This window comes from Maylandia zebra, linkage group LG2 (assembly GCF_041146795.1).
Source record: "Maylandia zebra isolate NMK-2024a linkage group LG2, Mzebra_GT3a, whole genome shotgun sequence".
NCBI classification, from domain to species: Eukaryota; Metazoa; Chordata; class Actinopteri; order Cichliformes; family Cichlidae; genus Maylandia; species Maylandia zebra.
The window spans coordinates 43,036,241-43,060,203 of NC_135168.1; the positions used below are offsets into that span (position 1 = coordinate 43,036,241).

Consider the following 23,963-nt stretch of genomic DNA (forward strand, 5'->3'; position numbering starts at 1 on the left):
ACATTTAAATCTCACATCAGATCTTGAAGAATTAAATAGTCAACTTGAAAAGCTTTACTGAAATACAGTAAATGAAATAACGTAACATTGTTCATCAGAAACCAAAATCCTGAGCCCCTTGAGGCCTGGATTTAAAATCACACCAAAACTCTAATTAAAAACTGTTCTAGTGTTCCTTTCATTTTCTGTGCAGTGTATAAATATATGTAAAATGTATTGGCTGAAACGTTTTTACAACATATTCCTCATGCAACTCCAAGGAACTCTTGAAGCAATGGAATTAACTGCAAATTCACTAGTGAAAAAACAACAACAGCTTGTTATTGTGCTTCTTTCTCTTTTTTAGAAAAAATAAAGGTTTTCCATTTCTTCTATGCGTGAACAAGGGTTTCAGTTTAATGGTTATTATTATGAACTGTGTCCCGTGTGTGTGTGTGTGTGTATGTGTGTGTGTGTGTGTGTGTGTGTGTGTGTGTGTGTGTGTGTGTGTGTGTGTGTGTGGTGTGTGTGTGTGTGTGCTGACATAACTTGTAACCATGGCCACCCAGCCAACACCAGCCCACAGTACACTAAACACATATTTTGAAGTTTATGTATTCATATCAAGGCTGAGTGGCTCGGAGATGTAGGAAGCGATCCCTAATAAACCTACACACTAAACTGTTCTAATCAAAGACTATATAAATAATTCACTCATTTTTGAGGTTAATAATTCAGTATTTTTATTATTTATGAATATTATTTCCAGCTCCTTATTCTACAAATCTACATATTTCCAGTACAGTCTGGAGTTGATTTTCCACACTGGCTCTCCCTCTTGCCATAGGCCAAAGCTTGAGCAGAGAAAGACAGATGTTTACAACACATACAAAATCTTAAAATCTTCTGAAGAACTTACCAAGCAATATTTGTGGTGTATACTAATAAGACTTGATGAAACTTAACAAAGAAAAACAACCATAGACATTTTCATCTACTGTATTTCCACATAAAGCCCATTTGCCGCTATGTTCATCTGTTTCTCTGTGCATGTCAGTGCACTTGATTACCACCTGCTGCACTGTGAAAAACCACAGTACACAGATTCACATTCACTAAATCCAGTGGACATTAACAAAATGGACTAAGAACCACTGGTTTTAAAATGTATTCAGAAGAAAAGAAACAAAAAAGTTCTGAATTTCTCCTTGTCTGTTTTATTTCATTCATTTAGATCAGTGATTATTATATCAATATTTTATTTCCAGCTAAGGCTTTTTATGATTAGCCACTAATTAACAAATCTTATGACTGGTGCATATAATTATAAAAGCACATGACCTGGTCAGTTTTACAGACTACCTTATCTGTATTGATCACATAATGCAAGCATTTTCTTTCTTTGCCACCAGACACATGTCACATATTAAAGCGTGACTTTTTGGGGCTTCATGTGCTGGCTCCTGCTGTGCAGTGGTGCCCTGAACTGGGGTATGACCATGAATCAGATGAATGGTTCATGACCTCGGACCTTTATGAATAAGATGCCGTGACCTGTCTGCATTCCTAAAGTGGCTTTGATCAGGTAGAACAGCAGCTGATGCCCCCATGCAAAAAAACAAGAAGTTGCCAGAGCACTTCCACAGTCAAGATCTAAACAGCAGAAATGCATGTTTACAATGTGTTCATTTTCTTTTGTTATATAACAAAAACATTGAAAAAATGTAAACTTAAAAAAAATGATGAAAAGAAAAAACTTGAAAACAAACCAAGTGAATCACAGAATTTTAGTGAGCGTTTAATCCCATAATCAGGTCTGCAAATTGAAATATCCTCGTTCATTAAGGAATTCCCAGAAAAAAAAAGGAAATTTTTCAGAGGTTTGTGATCCAAATTTGGATTTGATAAATAAATAACATGTTTATCACATTTTCAAAGACCCACCATTGTCCACTCTGACCACATATTTAATATTGATAATTTAATATTGAAGATTTCTGTTGAGTCCACCCAGACACACGTCTCATGTCTGTATAATAGTACAAATTAAGTGAGAGAGAACAAACATAGCTACATTCATTCACATGACTCAAAGCATAACCAACACTAGCCGGTGTCTCTGATCTGAAATACCTATGTCATGACCTGGATCCAAGGCCATGACAAAACAGAAACGGGCAATGGTGGACGATAAATTTAACCCTTAATCGTGATAATATAAAGCAAAGAAAAAAATAGCACATGTTTAGCAGAAGTATTACCTGCATGTGTAAATGTGGCCATTTAAACATGGTGAAATGTAGGGTGTTGTGGAGGATATATTACAAAACCCCAAAAAACAACAGAGGAACATACAGATGCATGTGGGTGAGGAAGGAGAGCTTAGTTGGATTGGTTTTAGTCTTCTTGAATCCTCAGACTAGGTGCACGAAATCAGATGATTATATCAGCCTAGCATTATTATGTACCTTCAGGAACACAAGGGGAGACTTATTAGCCACATCACCACACACTGGTAGTTAGGCAGGGGCTGTCGCAGCTTGTTTGTCTGCATGGTTGGACTTTGTACATTTGAGGTGGTTCAGTCTCCTGTGTCAATTTACCAATGTATGGGAGAACTTCATATGCTGACACAAAGTCATGATCAGAGAGCAGAGAAAGGATCAATCTAAGCAGTGGTATAATAACTGTGCAGACACACTGAATAATAGAAATGTCAAAATTAACTTGTACATTATTGTTTTTGTCCACCCTGCTTCAGACATGAACAGTTAAACCTGCTTTAAGAAGGTCAAAGGTCTATCAAACACACACACAAAAAAAGCTGAGATATAAATAAAGTCTTTCATCCTTCACGCTACAGTTTTCAGAAGTGCAGAAGCAAAACAGCATTTTTTTTTTCTCTTTTACATAACCATCTGTCGTCAACAATTTTCAACTCTTCTGAACTGCTTCTTCTGGAAAAAGCAGAGCGACTCTTTGTTTGTATTACAAAAATGTGCAGGGCATGAGACTGCATAGCAGTATGACACGGACTCCAAATCTGACGTATTTTTCATTAAACTCTGACTTTAAAGTTGTCGTGCTAAATATGCTGACATTCAGGAGACGCACAAGTTGTATACGTTCGCATGAAAAGCAGTCCGTCTAAATTATCCCCTTGCATGCAACCCCGACCACACTGAGGCAGATCTGACATATCCCAACGCCACCCCCGAATTTCCATCTGGAACAGATGTTCTTTTTTTGTTGTATTGCATAACACTGGTAATCCAACACAAGCTCGTCTCTGGGCCGCCTGGGTTCAAGCAGTCTAAGGATTACTTCCACACCTAAGGTTATTCCCAGGCTTTTAATATTAATTAAAATGAACTCCAAGGGAAGTAGTGTGGAATCACTGATGTTTTGATTTGGACTAGTTTTCTTCCTTTCGTTAGAAATTCCGTTGGAAGCCTAAAAAAGATTTTGAAATGTGGTCAATAAATAAAAGAACCAGAACATGTTCTACAAGTAGACTGGTAAGATTATTACCTTCAAGAGATTAATGTTTGACATACAGTATTTTTTTTATGACAAAATATGATTTATTATAAGGGTTAGGTCTTTATGGATTTGATGCAGTGAGGTATGAATACATAAATCTTCATGGTTAATTTGCCCTAATTTTCCTAAATGAACACATTATTCCCAGAACATAGTGTTTCTAAACCTTATGGTAAATGAAGCCAAAGGTGTAATCAACTTCAGGCTTTTTTCAGCTCCTGCACGCTTTGGTATGCTGACTCCGCCAAATATAATTTTTCCTCTACAGAGCACCAGCCATTAGCACAAGTGTGGTTAAATTATGGCACCACTTCCTGCTGTAGTGGATCCATCATGATGCCTCTTTTGGCTGAAATACACAGGGATTCATATTTGCATGGATCTGACTCTAATTTTCTTGTATAAAAGAAGTCAATAGACACCTGTCTCCAAACTCCTTTTTACATAGTATAAATGCCCTCCGAGTCAATAAACTGCACCTCCCTCCTGTTACCTATTAAATGAAGAATGCATGTCAGACATATTGATCAGGACCCTCCACCTCACATAAAATCGGTTGTTGTGACACAAAACACCTGGAAAGACCACAGTCTCTTGTTTATAAGGAAGCACTGGTAACAATGCCGTGTTCACAACAGTGAAATCTGATCCGTGATGATGGTTGTGGGCCAGAGACATGTCTCCTCATTTCAACTATGCAAGTCTAGTTTGCGTACCAGGGAAGCCACAACATGTGTAGCTGCACACAAGCTGCTGTGACTGGCTGCCAGTCCGTCTGAAGGAAAATGCTTCTTGGACAAACTGTTTTTTCACTCTGCCAGATTCCAATCTGCATGCAACCTAACTATTATTATTTCGCTGTCATTAGCGGTCGTGCTGGTTTTGACTTTGGAAAAATAAAGAGTGAGTAATAAGTTACTTTCTCAAATTGTCAAGGGGTAAAAAAACTCCAACTCTGCGCAGCCATAAATAGCAAACACAAACTTGTGCTGCAGTACCCCAGAGATCCATGCATTTCACAATTTCACAAATCACATGCTGTTTGTCAGACTTCATAAACACAAACAGGGCACGCAGAATTCAATAGAAAATCAATGTATTCAGATACTGAGATGAAGAGGCTACAACTTCCAGGAAAGCCATGCTAGTTTGAACAGAAGTTGAAGGGTTGTTTACTCTGAAACTCAGATGAACAGATTTCACAGCTGTTCAACTTTTGCCCCTGAAAATAAAGTCTACTGCTGCAGCTACTGAGTTTTTCCTCCCAGTTTCAGATTTCTCCATTACAGAGTATGCAACTTCACATCACGTACATTAAGGAAATCCATTTTAAAGATAGCCATTCTTGAATGTATCCCACTCTTATTACTAAAATTCAGCAACAAAAGCATGTGATGGTACCACATGACATTTTAGTGATGGGATGATATTCTTAGTACTAACACTACCAGCCCTACTTAAAAACTACAGACACTATATAGTATGAACCGAAGGGCAGACTTAATTTAGAAAAAGAAAAAGAGAGAGAGCGACAATGTCAGCTTATTTTATAATGTAAACAAGGTTTATTGCAAATGTGCAGTTGTATCCAAACATCTAGTGAACAACTCTTGAGGATACATTACAGCAACAATACAGTCATCTTTTACAAAACAAATACAAAGGTCAGCTCTAGTTACGACGAAGACTTCTCCCTGTGAAGTTTTGCACATGGTCCTGGTTTGCTCAGCGTCTGCTGTTGTGTGGAAAACATAACGAGTCTTTGGTAGCTAGAAAACAACAACAATAACAACAGCAGCAACTGAGGACAGTGTGAGAATGCGTTCCTCTCTTTCTTTACAGGCACTGTTGTCATGCCATTGTTTTCGAGTTGGCATCTGAGCAGGTAAACAGGCCAGATGCTCGATGACGCTGCTACAGTCAGGAGTGCATCTGCAGCGAGAAATGCAGGTGTCTGCTTGCAAGCAAGCTATACTATGTTAATCTCAGGACTTTTAAACTCTATGTACATTGTAGTTATTCCGTCAAGAGTTAGGAAAACAGATATGCACCATATATTACAAAATAAGAAACGTTTGAAGAAAAAACACAATGTTCCTACTTTACAAACGACTGATTTTTGTTCCAAAATCAAAAACAAAAACAGAGCAGGATTAATTTTCCCCCATAAGCAGCAAGCCCCAACTGCAGGCAATACAAAATTACACTTTTTGAATCATTAACAGTATACTGATCGGTTCACCAGCTCTAAAAACATTAATCTGTACTGACCTCTACCTCTGTTGCCCAGCTTATTCTGTTAATTATTGGTGTTATGCTCGGATGTACACAAACACATCAGCAATACATTGTCGGTACAGGTAAAGTCTTTGTTATGAGGCTGAAATGTACTGCTGCAAGGCTTTTGAGACAAATCCACGCAATGGGGCACCTCTCACTGAGACCTGGAGGGCCGTCTCAGATGGGTTTCCTGTGAGTAATGGAAGAGCAAACTCTCCACACTTTTCCAAGTCAAGCACCTGCAGGGCCAGCCCGATCAACACCTTCTCACCTATTGGAAGGGTTAGGCTAGGCAGGGAAAGCCGCCCTCTGTCAGCAAGTTCTCGACTGTGTCTAGTCAGAACCTTCTCGCTACTCTTAACACTTTCGTCTACATTAGAGGGAACATGACAAAAAGCTGGACGGTATCAGAGGACGGGCCTGACATGGCACCGGTCAGAGCGTCTTCAGTTCTGGTCTGTGCTTATCAGTGTCAACAGTTCGTTTGTGTCCCATCGATCATTTAAAGCCCAGATGCTTCACCTTCATTGTTTTGAAGAGATCTCTGCGGCAGCGATTTAATGACGCTTTCATTCAAATGGAGGTCCATAATTGGAAAGAGACAGTGGCTCTGCCCGCCCCAAGGCAGAGCCACTTATACAGCAGAACCAGTGCTGTGGTTGCAGGTCTGCTGCTGCTGCTGCTGTTCCGGAGTGCCCTGGATGTTCTGATTGTCCAGGGGTAACAGCACATCCGTCGGGATGCGCGACTGGAACTTCTCCAGCTGCTCTGGACTGGCTAGGTTCTTCAGCAGGTAGTTCTCTCTCTCCAGCTGGTTGTTCTTCTCAGCCAGCTCCTTGATCTGTTCCTTGAGGATCTCCACCTCCTCACGCACTGCATACATCAGGTGGTTCTTGACAAGGTCCTGTCATAGCAAAAGAAGAGAGGTTAGTTTAGGTACATAAAACAGAGCAACTGTTACAGCCTGCAAGGCTGGTTTGATTGCTTGCACAGTCTAAAAGAAGGACTGGGTTTGCCAGCCAAGTTTTTCCATTAGAGGATATCTGCTACTATATTTTACTCCTAGTCTCACGTGTACTTCTTGTGATCTAGCAGGCACAATAAAGTTCACATGTTACTTAACTCAAAGGTGCACATTCCTGCACGTTTACTACTTTGCACGTCAATAAAGCGTGCAGCAGCCTGTGCTATGGTCACATTGCAGGGACTTCCTAGACACTTCACAGAGCTGATTTTACATAACTGTATTTTGGGCGGTCATTGATTATAACTGTTCTGATGTATGAATTAACCTTTAGTAAAGAAATCTAGCAAAATCTCACAGTTTTAAGGTCTGGGAGGGAAAATATCTACTGTGATACAGAATTAACATTTTAACTTTGTGGTTATTATCACTTTGAAGGAAACAGCTATGCTACTTGTACACTGCATGCATGTGTAATGCATCTCGGTGTAGTGGCTGGTGTGTTATTAGCTTACCATGGCCTGCTCGATTTTGTTGTCGATGGCCACAACGCTAGCACCAGAGGCACTGCAAAAGAGAAGAAATAGAGCCCATTAATTAACATTCTGCAACTTAAAACTCTTCAAGTCACCTCATATTCCACAAAAGAAAAACAAAGAAAACATGTCGCTCCAATTCTGGGAATTCCCAGGGTTACTAAGGTGAAACAGAAAGCATTCCAAACGGAAATGAAAACCGTTTGCTCCGCTGGTATCTTGGCTACTTTTGCCAAACATAAACTACACGTCAATTGCTTTTGGAGTCAGATTAAGGTTTTATTTAGGTTTCAGTGTAACCTTGTTACTGAGTATGCGGCAGCCAGCTAGCGATAAGGCAAATAGGGCAGAACAGATATCTGTTCAAAGTCCACAAAGGCAGCAGAGAGAAACACAGCTCAGCAGAAAGCATTTGGGAACTCTTAACATCAGAAATCGAGCACATAAATGTGTTTTGAACCACCAGCAAAGCATTCAGTATTGAAGCAGAATGAGGAAATAAAAGAAAAAGAACAAAACAGACGAACGTTTGGTAAAACCTCACACATAAATAAAAAAGAACCGTATTCAAGTATTTGATGACCATTTACCTGTTGTCAAGTTTGACCGAAACAACGTCTCCTCCGAGTAAAGAGGAGAAGAAAGAGATGGAGAAGTTATGCAACTGGTAGACGGCAACCTCCATTGGTGTTTTAGCGAACATCTCCGTGCTCATGTTGAGTACCAGACTCGTTTGGATAATATTTCTCGCCACGTTTGCGGCTGGTTGATCAGCTAAATAGGGATCCGGGTTTGTTTCGTCTTTAGCAACGATGCACTAACTCGCTTCGGGCTAAGCGCAGTGCTGTGTCAGGTTTGTCAGCTTCGCGGATTTTTACAAGCGACTGTCTGATGCTATTTCTGCCACCGGCCAGTATTTGAACGACTGCCGTTCTGACGTCACATGACGCGTGCATGAATTAGTCAAATAAGCTGAGAAGGAGGGGTGAAGGGAGGGGGGCAGTTTTTTTCTTTTTGGTGCCTTCCAGTGTCATGAGCAAAAAACAAGAACAGTGTGAGATTGATAAACAGCCACGACCTCAGCATTTTTGTTGTTTTTTTGACATAATAGTTAAACCATAGGTCACGTAGTGATCATTCAATACCTTGATCATAAGATTGGCTGTAGCATTGATTATGTGTTTGGTCTTCATTTAACTACTTTTTATGTTTTTTTTCCTCTGCAGGTTCAGTATAATCAGGATAAGCATGATGCAATGACGTTCAGAACTAATAAAAATCCCAAATACTAAAGTGATGCATTAATTTTGCATCCTTCCTTTTATCTGTTTTATCAGATCATTAACATGGCTATATGATAATTATTGCACATATATATATATATATATATATATATATATATATATATATATATATATATATATATATACCTTATATATATAAGGTATATAATACTTATCACTTATATAAGCAATCATAACCCTTTAAAATGAAAGAAATATAAGCTTGATGTGGGTCTTGAATCACTTCTCATCAGTAAACCTTTTTGATAGTTTAGCCGTGCACCAGTTAAAGCAAAGCAGTCACGATAAACAATTAGGTTTCATTACCCTTTTAGTAAACAGTTACTACTCCAAATGCCGAGCTTAAACGTCAGCATTTGAAGGCAGCGTCAGCTCTGCCCCGCTGCTGAACTTCTCGTGAGTCTCTGCGAACCCACAGACCGAAATCCGCAAAGCTGCAACAAGTAGTAGAAAACAAACTATCTGAACACGTTAGCCTGCACTGTTACTCGTTCTTGCAGCAAATTAAAACCCTCGATTGATGTAAATAAAGCCAAAAAGTTTTTCCTTATACTGTCATATGGCTAATTTATTAAACGGGCTTATTTAACAAGTGATTTTTAATGTGACTTCTTAGGAAGATTGTTTTTTTTTTTATTTCTTTTTTTATCGAGTTACTTTACATGTCAGTACTGACAGTGTTACCGACATGTAAAAGAAAAAAACCCTCACATTTTGTTCACATGACTGGCTGATGATACTCTGGAGTTTTTCACAGTATATGCTCTAACGGAATGTCCTGCACCATCCACACGTACCATATGCACATGTATAGGTACTTTTCCGTCCTATCCACAGGTAAATTTCCAATCAGTCTATGTCTGAACTCTACCGGACTCTAGTGGTGAAAATGTAGACTACAGTGCACTTGGGCAACAAAATTAATTAGAGGGAACCTGGTGTTTCCTTGGGAATTTTCCGTACACCGTACATTTCCAGGTTGTTTTTCCAGTTCTGGAAATTCTCAAATGGCATTCTATATTTATAGTTAAGGACTTAGCTCCTACTTGTTCATATGGTATATGCCTACCACATCATTTCTTGTTCCTTTTAGTTTTTATCACACTACAGTCCATTGTCTCAGCCAATAAACAACATACTGCAGGATATTTAATGGGTGATCTGTACCTCTATAGCAGAGGTGGGCAATTAATTTTCCCAAGGGGCTCACTGGGAAACTGGGATTGTTGTGGAGGGCTGTACCAACAAGCTTTTAAAGTGATAAAATTAATATTGAGCAAAATTGAGTTCAGCTTATTAGTACTACCCTCCACAACAGTCCCAGTTTCTCATGTGGCCCCCTTGGGAAAGTTAATTGACCACCCCTGCGTAGTTACATCAAGCATCAACAACCTCTTACTGGAGTACATCAATTTGCAACGCTCTCTAAGCGAGACCTTTTCGAACGGGCATGTTACCACATGAAGCTCAAATGCATCCACACAAAGCATAAAATAATAAGTCATTTGTCACATAGGATAACTACAAAGGATACAGAGAGAGAACACCTGCTGTCATCCCATTTTTTCCATCACATTACCCACTGCTATTATTGCGTAATAGACCTTGTTTTCGCTGCAGGTTTTAATAGCTTTAATGTAATTTCCCGGCACTTCTCAGCTGTCACATTATGTTCCATTTTGTTGTTGCAATTATCTGATTCAATACTGATAATAAGCCAATTACAATTTTATTAAAGAGTCTCTGCATAACAATTCTTCTACAGGCACATCAACTTGTGGAATATTCAACCATGGATAACTTTTATGCAGATTCCCTGCTGAGGGGATCAACTCTATTAAATTTTGCTCATTCATAATCCACATCCTTTCAGTCATATCTTTCAAAAGGATATTAGGTCTATTTAAATAAGGACAGAAAAAAAATTAGGATGTTATCTGAATAAAATAATTCAATTATGAGTCCAAAGATATTTTTTGCATGATCACACATGCCTAAAGACCGTGGACCTGCATTTAAAATATTAAATAATCCCAGACCTCTAACTTTTTATAACTTTAAAAACCAAATTCCTTTTTTTTCCTTCTGTTTTTTTGAAAGAGGAGAAGAAGGAGTTGTGTTACATAATAAAACAATTAAAGTGGAAGGGCTGACTTCTGGTTGGACTAACAAGGCTTAGCAGAAAGCACAGTGACTGGGTATTAGGGCCCATCGTGCCTGTCGTCTCAGATTTCGTGCTGCGACAGTTCAGCTGCCAGGTTTAATATCCAGCCCGCTTCGAGCAATGAGAGACAGGTGAATTACCCTGCCCAGCAGTGATAGTCCCATTTTGGAGGAAGGAGTCACAGCGAATGTCTTCAGCTGAGATGCACAGATAGGACCTACACAGTGGGGAGCCTTCCAGCACAGTATAACCAATGAACCGCATTAGGTAAGATGATCACAGTGTAAACTGAGTCTCCTGCTTTTCCTACTACAGAAGCTTTAGAATCGCTCTGATACAAATTTAAGTGATGGAAAATATTGATTAAATTCCTCCTTTCAAGAGGAATACAGATTTTTCCTGCCTTTTCAAAAAATAAATACCCTCGTGTTTCCGTGGAACACCTAATGCCTAACAATTTCGGCGTGTGCCCAATTCAGTGAGTCATTTTGGAGCTAGGCGATGGCCCACAGTTTCCATCAGATGTCTCCTGCGCAAGAGCCAACTCCATTATATAATACCATGATTCATCTGTACTGATGGCTTCAAAAGAATAAGGCCGTCACATAATACCAGCCTTCCAGCTTTTTGTTATGAACAGCATTTTAGGAGTTGTACTTTTTCCCTGTCAAATTGAAGCTATTCATAATACTGCAGAGAAAATATATACAGAAGAAAAATTCTTTTTGGGCCAATTAGGAATGCATAGCGTGGATAAGAGTGTGGCCCGACAATACTCGTGCATGCCAAAGGTTGCAGCCAGAGGCTATCTCAGAGGAAGCTGGCAGTGTGGGCAACAAGAACAGCTACAAACAATGAATACTGAATTCACACTGAACTCATTCATACACTAGGACACCCAGAGGCAGTCGTTATTATCTCATCACCTCAGACTCTTGAGCCATGAATAACAATAGGGCACATGGCCTTGGTCTCTCTCATGAGATGTTTCAATAAATTCATGCCCTGGTATTGAATGTAACATTTCTTTATGTGATATATTGTGCAGGCAGAGAGTGATGACAGGATTGACACTGCTATCCAAGGACTGGTAGTGATATCACTTTTCCCGCTTTCAGTGCCGCGGGCACAAAAATCCATTTTTCAAAGTCACCACGAGCAACAGTCCAAAATAACACCCCAAACAAACGTGTTACTCTAGTAATCCCCATAAGTACATCTGATAATGAGCCTGAAGCTGCAGCATTTTCTTCTAGTGCTGTTTCTCACCACATTAGCAGATTGAACATTATGAAAACTGTAACGGCAATCGTTTCATTTAAGGATTGTAACTGCTGAAAATACTGCAATGACAACTCTATATCATTTAGATGTTGACAAGCTGCCAGCCTCCAGAGCTCGTCTTCTCTTTAACCGCCTTTGGCGTGCGCATCTGTCACCGACACATGTTACTGTCGAGCCTGGCAAATGTCCCCACACCACAAGCAAGACAAATTCTCCTACTGTCCTCGGCCGCCCCCACTTACCGCCGATCTGGCCTCTTGAACAGACTCGGTGAGTAAGGGGGTGAGTAGCTCATAGGTCTCTCAGGAAAGTTGAAGTGCTGGTAGTGACAGCAGAATCTCTGGGATTGTTCGGCCAGCCGGAGGGCGCACACCGACCTAGGGGAGGGTGGCCGTGCCCCAAGAGGGGCAACTTCAGCAGGACGCGTCTTAGACTGTCCCATTCTGGCTTCCAAATGAAGAGGCTGTTCAAGAGTCGAAAGCCCTCTTAGTGTTAGCTCACTGTTCTGCTGTTGTTTGCTCTCAGCAGCTGTTTTCTCAGAGCACAAAGAGACAATTGAGGTCTGGCGAAACCTCTGGATATGCAGCCATAGCTGTGAGTGCCATGCTCAGGCTGACACTTGTATGATGCGTCTCCAATCTGGCTGAATACAATGGCCTCAGAGTTACAATGAAAATGCCAGTTTGCTGAAATGGCGCCAGCGGTTTCATCTCTAAATCACTGGAGTGCCTCTTTGAGGCAAACAAAGCAAAAGGTATTTCTCTGACTGCACCTAAAGGGAACAATCATCATGCCTGTCTCCTTACCTCATGTAATCGGCCATAATAAGTGCAATAAAAATATAATCGGGCCATTCTCCTATGATGTGAAACAAACTTGTTAATGTAATGAACCTTTACACCACAAAACAAGTTTTTTGGACACCTCATTACACAACTCCTTGTAATTTGCATATAACTTAGCTCAGCTGCCTCTTATGCAACATGCCTTATCATGTACTTGAGTTAAAAAATCCCAAAGTACTTTTAATTGCTGGGTTTGTCAACTGCAGTATGCTTTCATTGTAATCAAAGGGTGTAAATGTTTGAAGAGCTACTGCTGTTGTTAAAGGTGTAACACCAAAATGAACCCACGCTTTGCATAACTAGTTTCTTTTTAATTTGACAGCTCCATGTAAGTGTCTCGCATGTCTGTCTCCATTTAATCCAGTCTGTTGACAAGACATTTGATAGTCTGTAGACTGTGATACACAGACGAGTGTGGTTTTACACAACAGGACAGTATGTGAAACCAGTTCTTCAAGCAAATCTCCAGTGCATATGTAGGGCTATCAGACAGAAAGCTTCATCCATCTTCATCCAGAAATGGGAGTCTGTGGCATATTTTAAGGAAATAAAATATAAAGGCAATAAGCTTTTAGTCAGCACTGATAATTTGGTCGGTTAATTTTACCACACTGCTTGGAAATTAACAAATTGCCATCTATATTTCCTTGTAGCAGAGGAATTTCGGGTTAACTCAGTTCACAGTGTCAAACAATCACAGATCTCTATCAGCATTCAGGGTTGTTTTTCTTGGACAGCTTTCCTCCAGATCTGCTTACTTTGCTGTACAGAGCAGTTCAGGAGCAGTTCATGTTAAATCTGTAATATTTAATCACTGTGTATTCTGCAAGGTCACACAAGGAAACCTGCTTTCCTACAGTTTTACAAGGTCACATTTGTGCAGCTCAGGGCATTTTTGTCCTGTAAGGTATGGATTACGTATCCCACTTAATGTAGTGTTTACTTTTTATGTAACCCCCTGACATATTTCTCAATTTGCCTGCAGTAAGCAAGAAGATGACAGTGTGCCAACCAGTTTTTGAGCCCCTTGCTTTTGTTTTTCCGCCACACCAAAGGTGCCCTGTAATTACATGTCTCGAGAAAGTAATCTTCCTACCGACCAGACAGTCGATCATGTTACAACATGTGGTGTTAAGTAACTTTAAGAAATTTGAATAACTGTGTTTCCCCGACTCTTAAAAGAAATGAACAGAATAAGAATGAGCTTTGGGGAAAAAATGTAAATATGACTTTTGCTGTCGTATAATTTCAGAAGAGCAGTGATGATGTAAATCCTAGATTGATTTTCAGTGAAACAGAAAGAGGAAAAAAGGAAGAAATTACACACCTGGGATATAAATATCAGCCACCAGCTGCTGTATTAAGCAGGTTTACTAAATTACAGGCAAAAAAATAAATACCAACTTTGAGGGGATTACTTATCTACATTAAAGGCTTTAATTGTGATCTTCATAGTATAAAGAAGAAACATTTCTTCGCTTGTTTTTTAAAAGCCCAATCTCACTAAATCAGAAGCTACAACAAACAGGTGTGTGTGTGCGTTCGTGAACATGTGTAGTCCTCGCCATCTGTAGGGAACTGTACCTATCTGATTAGTCCCTTGATAGAGAACCTCCTTTGCTTTATAACAGCTGTCTGGGTGCTAACCTGTGTTCATTATCATTAAAAAGACAAGACAAGGACTACTGGCTTAATGCAGTTTCCCACGGCAACATAAAGGTCCGTTTGAATGGTTTGCTTACCAGAAATTGTTATTATATTTCATTTTAGCCAATACATAATTATATTCAGTTCATTTACAGTAGCTTTCACCGTAACTAATAGAAGAACAGGCACTATTGTAGAAATGGTGATGTGCAGTATATTGCAGTTAACAAGCGTGGGGACTTTGCAGCATCTGGCACCAGAATGCAACTCAGCAGAAGTCAGACAGCTTCAGGCCATAATGTAAAGATTTACCTTGTATTCTAACGAGCAACATGTTCCGGCTAAATTTACTGTGAAAATACTGAAGTAGAGCGGAGGCCCAGAGGACTGTGTTAAGGGAATATCACAGGTGAAACCCTGTCAGGCAACATTCATATCCCAGCCCCAAATCTTCCCCCCACAAACAGTATGTTCGAGTCAGTAGCCCTTAGGATTCCCATCTGTGTTTTACTGCGTTTACACTGACATTGGCAGAGGAGAACACGCGCACACACATGCAGACACACCATATTGTTCACTCTGAAAGATGGCAAACTCTCTGACTAGTATGGATGCAGTTTAGTGATCTCTCAAAACGCTACAGGGGTGCAAACTGGAAAGGAACTATGGGTCTACCCAATACTATATTCTGTTCAGTTGATAATGGAAACATTTAAAATAAAAAATATGTATCCAAGACAGATAAAAAAAACATTCTGTGTTTACGTGAAAGTATGTATATATTTAAAGACTGGATCTAGTGGATGACACTTCGCATGGCTGGATCACATCCCAGAACAAAGGGTTGCAGAGTTCACTGCCATTAATCTGTCTAACTATGGAATGCTGACATCGGACTAGATATGGGCACAGGCTTCACTGAAATCCACTGCAGTCTGGTGGATCTGCAGCAAAGTTGACTGTTACACACATTCATCCGTTGATACTAAATGATAGTATCAGGTTTAACTTGTCAGGAGTTGGTTGGATTTACTGTCAACCCTATCAGCACCTAGAACATTAGTAAGCAATTAGAAATGTGATTTTAGCACAGGATGTTCATCATAATCATGGCTGTCACTGGCAAGCATACAGTATAAGTAAATACAGTTAGAGCTATAAATGTTTGGCTAATGTCACTTTTTTAATTATATCTCTGTACACTAGCATAGTGAATTTTAAATCAAAGCTAAGATCTGACTGAAGTGCAGACTTTCAGATTTAATTCATAGGTTTTGTGAAAAAGTAGTTTATTAACACTTTATTACTCCTAATAATTTCTATCAATAGTCCCCAATTCCCAGATGTTCAAAATTAGTTGACCAAAATAGAATCATGCTAAATTTAAGTACTGTGTTTAATACTTAGAACAAAATTATTGTAGTTAAAGACAACCCGTGGGCTCTGTCAGGTCTTCAATAGAAACCACTTTCATCCACTCCTTGTTTGTCTGTCTTTCTGTTTTCACTTTTAACTTTAATAACTGAAAAGCATGATCTAATGGGCAGAGATCAGGTGACTGACCTGGCCACTGAAGAATATCACATTTCTTTGCCTTGAGAAACTCTCGGGCTGGTTTTGCAGTATGATTTGAGTCGTGCACTGTCTGATCAATTATAGAGCAACTGAGTGAATGTGAGCAGAGAGAATACGCCCATACATTTCAGAATTCATCCTGCTGCCTTAGTGATCCAGTTCCACTGCCAGCCATACATGCCTATGCCACACAGATGATGCATTGATGTTTCACATCATGAGCTTGTTTCTCTCCTTCTCCATTGTTTTATATTCCCATTGAACTGATACAAGTTCATTTTGGTTTCATGTGTCCATCCTCTTTGCAGACCTGTGAAGACTCTCAGAGGTTTTCTGGAAAGGTTCTTCTGGCTTTCCTGTACTTGAGTGTAACTAGTGGTCATGAAATATCAAGGGAAGGGGCCTCACCTGGCCATGAAACTGTCTGTAATTCGTGAATGTTTTTGCTCTACCCTTTGAGTTAAAGCTGAAAATGCACTTCAGTCACATTTTGACTGGTTTGAAATTTACTGTGATGGTGTAAAGAGGCAAAATTACAAAAAATATTTTATTCTTTTTATAAGATAAGATAAGATAAGATAACCTTTATTAGTCCCACACGTGGGAAATTTGTTTATACTTTATGGACTAGAATAATGAGCAGTCTGCAGCTTTTTAACAATAAGGAAAAGATGAACATCTTTTTCTTTTTAGCTCACTTTCACATGCATGTTTTATAGTATCATTATTCTTTTCATCTTCTTCAAACTATTCCTCATATTCATGTTACGACCTTTCATTTTATGTATATTCTTTCTTGTGATTTCTTCATTTTTCCATCTTCGTCGCTTTCCAGCTGAGGCTGAGCTAGCTGAGCTTGCAGCTGTGTGACCCGAGTCACCAACAACTGGGACAACACTGGAGGGAGCTTAGGCCTCATTGAGCCATCCTCTGGTGTGTGTTTATGTGTTTGCTTGTGTTTTGCTTGCCTGTGTGTATGCTGATGAATCCAGTTGGTCACACGTTTGCATACGTGCATACTCGCGCGCGTATGACCTTGTCAGCATGATCTGGATTTAACTGGATGATGGACACCCTGCTAACTCTCACTGTCAGTGTCATCCAAACACTGAATCGTTCCCACAGACTCCAGCAGGCTTCTCCGCTGAGTATTAAAGCTAATCCTTTGTCACCTGCGACACGACGATGGAGCAATGACAAAGTTCCCACGGATAATTTGAAACAAGTCATTCCCGGTCATTATGACAGAAAAGCACATTTGCAGCTTTAACACAAACGAGCATCAAACAAACCGCCTTGCAACAAAATGGAAAACAGTTTCCAAAGAAATATGTCGTAAGTCTTTCAAAAGAACTCGAAAGAATTCTAAACCTTTTATGTTGCCTCAGTTACTTTATGTTCTGAGGGGTCTCTTACATCTGTTATTCAGCTATTATTCATTTTTTAGATTCTTTTAAACTACTAAATACAGACATTTGCTGTTTTTTGAAAGAAAATATCAGATAAATCATCACTCATTTCTTGGTAAAATTACTTTGAAGCTAAGACACGGGTGCTTTCTCCTAAGTTCCTACCATTAGCCTGAGGAGGTTCCATCGCAACCTGCTTCACCGATCTCTACAAGCCCAACGACCTATATTATTCTCCTTTAACAAGACCACATGAATGACTCAGATCATACAAAACGCTGTATATCAAAACAAAGATGATAGAATAATGTGTAATATATCTGCTGTGGGTGAGATGTGCAGTTTACCCAAGACTTTAAATCACCTTAAAGGCAAAATAGTTTTTTCAGTGTGTAAAAGAATATATCATTATTAAAGCTACTGCTTAAGCACACATACTGTTCCTGGAACAAACACCTACACATACACATGCAGGCTACTTCACACTACTGTAAGTGTTCCGACCAGAAATAGTAACGCAAACAGAAACAGGGCGAGGACCGCTTCTCATTTGTAATGAATGTAGGCCTTTAATGTTCCCTCCAGGGATCTTACCCGGTATTTGTGTTATAGCTTGAGGCAATGCTATTGAAAACTCTGACTGATTGCTACAGACTTGGAATCGGTGGAGCAGCTGCATGAAATTAGGCTTGTTTATATGTAAATAAGTCCATAAATATACCCAATCTTTAAAGTTGCATTAAAGGCATTTACTGAGGAAAGCCACATTGACTTTTTTCTCAAAGGGAAAGCTGATACAAGTGCAGCTGTGAAGGGAACTCATGTATATTCAGCACCTAATTTGATTCCCCCCCATTCCAAATAGTATCACCAAACCATTTAACGTTGAAGCCAAGAAATCCACAGGGGTATTCAGTCTGTGCAGGCTCACAGAGGTATGGCGTGGATCAAATGTGGGAGAGAAGCGCTGAAGGGTGAGAGGACACTGTGTACACAATATTTCCTCAGCCTGTCTGCATGGTGAGAATCTCATGGACGGCCTGAGACAGACGAGGACAAGGCCAGATGTGCTGGCCACCGTTGTACTTCAAAGAAAATATTTTGCAGTTGAGTAGAAGCCTTATCTTCTTCAGAAGAAAAGCTGAAATATATATATATATCCTGATGAAAGTTAATGGGAAGTCTGTTTAATCAACAGAGAGATCCTAATCTAAGTATTTAAACTAACACATGGATGAGTAACGGGATACTATCATGTTAAAACACTCTGTTGATGTGTTACTGATAGTGTATCAATTCTAAAAGGAAGCATCTTTTTGGTAAGTGATGGTGTGAGCATGCATGTATTTGTATGTATATTTACATGAAAAGTATTGAAAATGGATCATAGCTTTGAGCATGTTGGCATCTTTGCAAAAAACATATAAGTTTTTTTTTTTTGTTATTCTAGGCTCCGTGAATATCCAATCATCACACCCTGTATTTATTGTATTTATAGTTTGTCATGGTGTATTTATTATATTTATGGTGTAAGTCTGCCTTAGCTATGGAGATGCCATTAGGACCACTCATTAAGACTGCAGTTGAGCTTGTGCTTAAAGTTTTGTACAGCATTTGAAGCCTAAATCTTCAAATGTGGCACCAGTGAAAGGGAGGTTAGATAGGCCTTTGATAGATGTCAGCATCCCATCATTTAATTATTGTTTACATTTTGAAGGCAAATCAAATTCTGAGACAACCTCAAACACTTGTTTTTTTTTCTCAGTTCAGCAGAATTTATATTGTAGCACAAGAGCACTTATTTCAGGATGTGACTCAGCCAGGGGAAGGATCTACATCCACTCTGTTGTGTGATCCAGATTTAATGGGAACACAGTGATATGCTGGCACTGTGCTGCGATTGGCTGAAATGTTGTTTGTGAGTTTAAAGGAACCCCAGCCTATCCTGCCCTCAAAGAGCCAAAATGCCTGCCCCTTATACAGAGATGTAAGTCTTCTAAACAGATAAGAACTTGACTTGACAGGATATGTGGTGACATTGATTAATTAAAATAAACGCAACGTGATGTGATATCTTATCGCACATTAAAAACAAAATGATATGAACCAGAAAAACATAAACATCTACAGTGTTACAACATGTTGCATTGACAGAGTTTAGGGGTTTTTCCATCCGCGTGGGAAATGAGGAAATTTGTCTTTTTACAGTTCTTATTAAAAGAAAACCCTCTTAGTAACTGCTCAGTTTGCATTCTGACAGCAGTTTTCTTTTATTTGTTGTCATCTTTTTATTGTATGTGGAAATGGTTGCCATAAAGAGCTTGAAACCAATCAATCATCGTCTTAGATTTTTACCCACACAAAGATTCTTTTTAAATAACCTTACAGCAGGTTCACGATGTCTTTAAAGAGAAAAAACAGGAAATATGTCCACTTAAGTGACTCTTGAACTTGAAGCCGGTCACAGTATGCAAGACAAATTGTCTATCTGCAGTGTCATTTTCCCCGTTTCCAAGCTGCATTCAAGAGCGTAAACATGATTTGCCATTCCAGTCATTGTATCAAGACGCAGGTAAACAATCTAGGACAAACTGGCCCGCCTCCAGCGTGTACCAAAGGGTTCCAAAGTTCACTTATGAAACTGGAGAACACTCTGTTCTGCACGCACACACCACACAGGTACTGCCACTGGTCATACTTCTGCGCATGTGAAGGTGTGCATTCAAGCATGGATGCCAATAACGCTAAAAGATCCCTACATATGTATGCATGCAAGAAGGACAAAAGTACATCAAGATAGAAAAGCAGACCTACGCAGAAATCAATGTGCACATGCATAAAAAACACAGGGTCACTAACGAATGCCAACAAAGCTAAGACACACACACAGACAGACAGAAAAGCATGCCTGCGTACTAGACACTCTGTCGCTGTCTGAACATGCAGATTTATAGAGTTTGGCATACAACTTCTTTCACTTTTAAGGCACCAGAAAGAAAAGATCTTTAATAATTGGGAACCTTTCATAAGACCGAGGGTTTTCACTGAATGTTGTTGGGTGATTAACAATTGGATTTTAAATGCTCAAAGTTCAGGTCTAGGAAAAGTGGCAGTCTAATCTGTGGTTTTATTCACTGCTATCAGTGACTTTAGAAAACTATTTTAATAGTGCACAACAACCGAACATGTAAGACAGTGATTGCTATGCTTGTGATCTTTTGCAATGAACCCTGACGCTGACGTAAAATCTTTAATCAGATCTGGCCTATCGACAAGGAGAAGTGCGTAAGAGTCCTTTATTGTTTTGAAGATGGACAGATTTGCAGACATAAGCAATGTTTGGGAGCCAGTAGAAGCTGTCACCTTATCTTGACAGCTCACATCACAGAGTTCAAGCGCTGATGTACGAGGCTTCCCACCAGAATGGCAGTGGCTCAACTTTGTGCAGATGCAGCAAGGTTGGGGGAAACACAAAGCAGAATAAAGCATGTGCATTGTAATTTAGGAATGCCATTTCTCTGTGCGGCAGAAGGTATTCAGAAAGAACTGAGGCAGATCATAGGGAAGACTGCTAGAGGTGAGTGAGGTCAAACACTCAGGTACCGCATTCCAGCAAAGCATAGTGTTCCAGGGCTGTCTTTAGCCTCGGTCCTGCAACAACTGAAAAGCATGCTGCTGGAACGATATGCAAACTCTGAGTTCAGCTTTGTTGTTGCAAACAATTACAGCGCACAAAGCCAGGTATGTCCTAAGATCTTTTCAAAAGACCTCTAGGTATCTCACAATATTTATTGACTACAGACATTCAGTACGTCCATCTAAATATGCTGAGTAATATTTAAAATATATAGTTAAAATTCAAAATGGCAAAATCAGATCGGGCTGACATTTGTTATTGGTTTAATAATCATAAAGAAGTAAAGAGTTGTGTTCCCTTTTTCAGCACCTGTCATTCTTTGTCTTTACAGTAAATCCACACTTTAGACAAACAGAAAACCAGTGTCAGTAAAAACCAAATATGATATTTTTGAGGAACTGTTTCAGGAATTTGCAGAAATGAAACAAAATCCTGTATTCCGCAGGTTCCCATGATAACTCCTGACCTACATACACGTGCACACACACAGTCACACCATTATCACCGGTTTCCAGCCTGTGTGACTGATTGTTTTCTTCACACTCCTTTAATGACTGTGGTGTTCTCACGAAGACTCTAATTACATTCTGAACACAAAGGCGGGAGCACGGCGTGGTGCCTGCAAGGTATCTGCGCACCTTTACGATGCAAAAGCACCTGACCAAGCCAAAAACGTTATTTCAGAGAGACGTACATGTAAAAGCAACTTGCCAGAATGTGATTAATTTAGTAGTGTAATTTTTGTGTCTTGTCTGCCACCTTGTGCACAGTCCTTTGTCCTGCCGTCTGTGTCTTTAGGCTCTTTGTGTCTGTCTCGCTCCTCCTCTTTTCTTCCTCTCTGCCTGCACTGCACACCTCCTCTAACAGCTATTGTTATTCCTGTCCTTTCATACAGTCTCAGAGCAGTAAATCCTATCTGACTGGTATGCTTTGGGACGGCCTAACCCTGACTCTGTCTTGAGATAATTATCCTGTCTCTGACCTGTCTAGTCATATTCGTGTTGTCTGGTACGCAGTCACCTTTTTTTGACACAGGTGTTGCCGTGAGAGGATAAGACAGCCCATTACATAAAGTATATGTAACTGTGACCTGCATATGGACAAACAATGGGAGGGGTTAGGGTGAAAGAGCATCCGCCCTGTGCTCAGTGAGCTTAGCTATTTGTGTTGACTTTGCAAGTGTACCATGTCTGGCCTGTGTTCCTGAATAAAGGTGAACACAAGTGATGCTGCCCAGTCACGTCCTTTCACGCTGTTGTTAAAAACATAAAGCAAATCTGTCGAAAGGGTGAAAGCATTCAGCAACCTATAGATGTTTTTTAGACTAGAACCCCCGAGAAATTAAACACAAAAATACATGAATGAGCATGTATCATAATTTACTTCAAAAATCCAAAATATAATTGAAGGACCGATTTACATTTGCAGGATTTGCTCAAAAAGGAAACTGAAGCTACAGAATCTTAGCTGTAATATGTTCTGCTGCTTTAATATTTTATACCCTTTCAGCTCAAAACAAATGCATAACAGACACAGGAACTGGTCTGATGACAAGAACTCAGGGTATCACCTTCCATCAGAGCGCAGTGCACCAGTTATTATTTGTCTGCACTCTGCCGTCTGGGGACAGGACTTTACTTTCTATTATAGGCAAAGCACAAAGCTACCAGACACCAAAACAGGAAAATGTAAAAATGAGGAAGAAAGGAGGAGAAAGAGGGAAAGGGCTTTCACAACTGTTAGGCAGTGTTTCCTCTGATAGGAGGCTTTGGCTGTACTCCCAGTTCTTTAGGTAAACTGTCAAATAACAGGGTTACCTTGAGAGGAGCGCACTAGTTTTGTTTGGAAGAGATGTCGTGAAAAAGTGCGTTAAAATGACAAAGGAATGACGTCTAGGCAGATAAAAAAATAAACTTTTAACTCAGTTGTTCAACCTAGGAAAACACTGTCACAAATGTAAACCTTAAATTGTAAATGTGCAAAATTATAGTCAATACCAAATATTAAGTAGATATACTAAACAAGACATGTATGGCCGTGTACAAATGATGATTCAGTAGGATGTGCAGGAGTAACAGTGCATACATTTGCAAAACTTGTTAGCCTCTTATCACGGGATCAAGACGATAAGAACAATCTAAGTCTTTAATCTGTCCTACTGCACGTCTCAATGTGTCTGTGAAAACAGGTGGCATGGACTGTTTAACCCATCACTCCAGGCTAACACTTTTTAGAGCCATTTTCCATCTAGTTAATACCACTGTGGCCTCAGATAATGTGGAGACTTGTTTAAAATATGAATCTGACTTCAACGGTGGCAGCGATGAAAAGAAAACAGAAGTGATGAAACTAAGATGTTAAGCCACTGGCATGAATACCGGTAAGAGTTTGCTTTCACACTGAAAGGACGAGTGTGGAGAAATATATAATTAAGTGAACTGCAAAATCAATTCAGTGGTGGCACTGGGGTTTGCTATTTTATTACACAAATTTTAAAACGAGGATTCCCAAAAGATGAACTTGGGAGGAATTCAAATTGCTTGTTCCCTGTTGACCATCCAATTTGAACCAATGGATTTGTTCCCAACTGTTTCACTGAAATGCAAATGCTTGTTAAGATGCCAACTTGAGAGGGAAATAAAAGACATGCCCCGGGAGAGGTGCTTACTAAGGCACTTTTCAGTGTGACGGCCTAGATATTATTGCCTCTTAATATTGCAAGAAAAACAAAACACTCGAGAGACAAGCACTGCCTGAGCTGAATCTGATATCTCCTCCTACAGAGCACATTTGAAT

General features: G+C 39.7%; 1 protein-coding gene across 2 annotated transcripts in view; it reads right to left on the reverse strand.

The window, feature by feature from the left end:
- Positions 1-5,064: 5,064 nt before the first annotated feature.
- The window catches only part of tsc22d3 (TSC22 domain family, member 3), a 32,471-nt gene continuing 13,572 nt past the window's right edge, over positions 5,065-23,963 (reverse strand). Inside the window, exons 1-3 of one of the 2 annotated variants that reach the window (XM_023154813.3) lie at positions 7,893-8,241; positions 7,282-7,333; positions 5,065-6,706 (exon numbers count right to left, since the gene is read on the reverse strand). In XM_023154813.3, coding sequence (XP_023010581.2) covers positions 6,437-6,706; positions 7,282-7,333; positions 7,893-8,017 — 447 coding nt within the window. In that variant the 5' untranslated portion in view covers positions 8,018-8,241 and the 3' untranslated portion in view covers positions 5,065-6,436. Of the gene's footprint in view, positions 6,707-7,281; positions 7,334-7,892; positions 8,242-23,963 lie in introns of those variants that run through there. The other variant, XM_024805003.2, reaches the window with a different exon arrangement.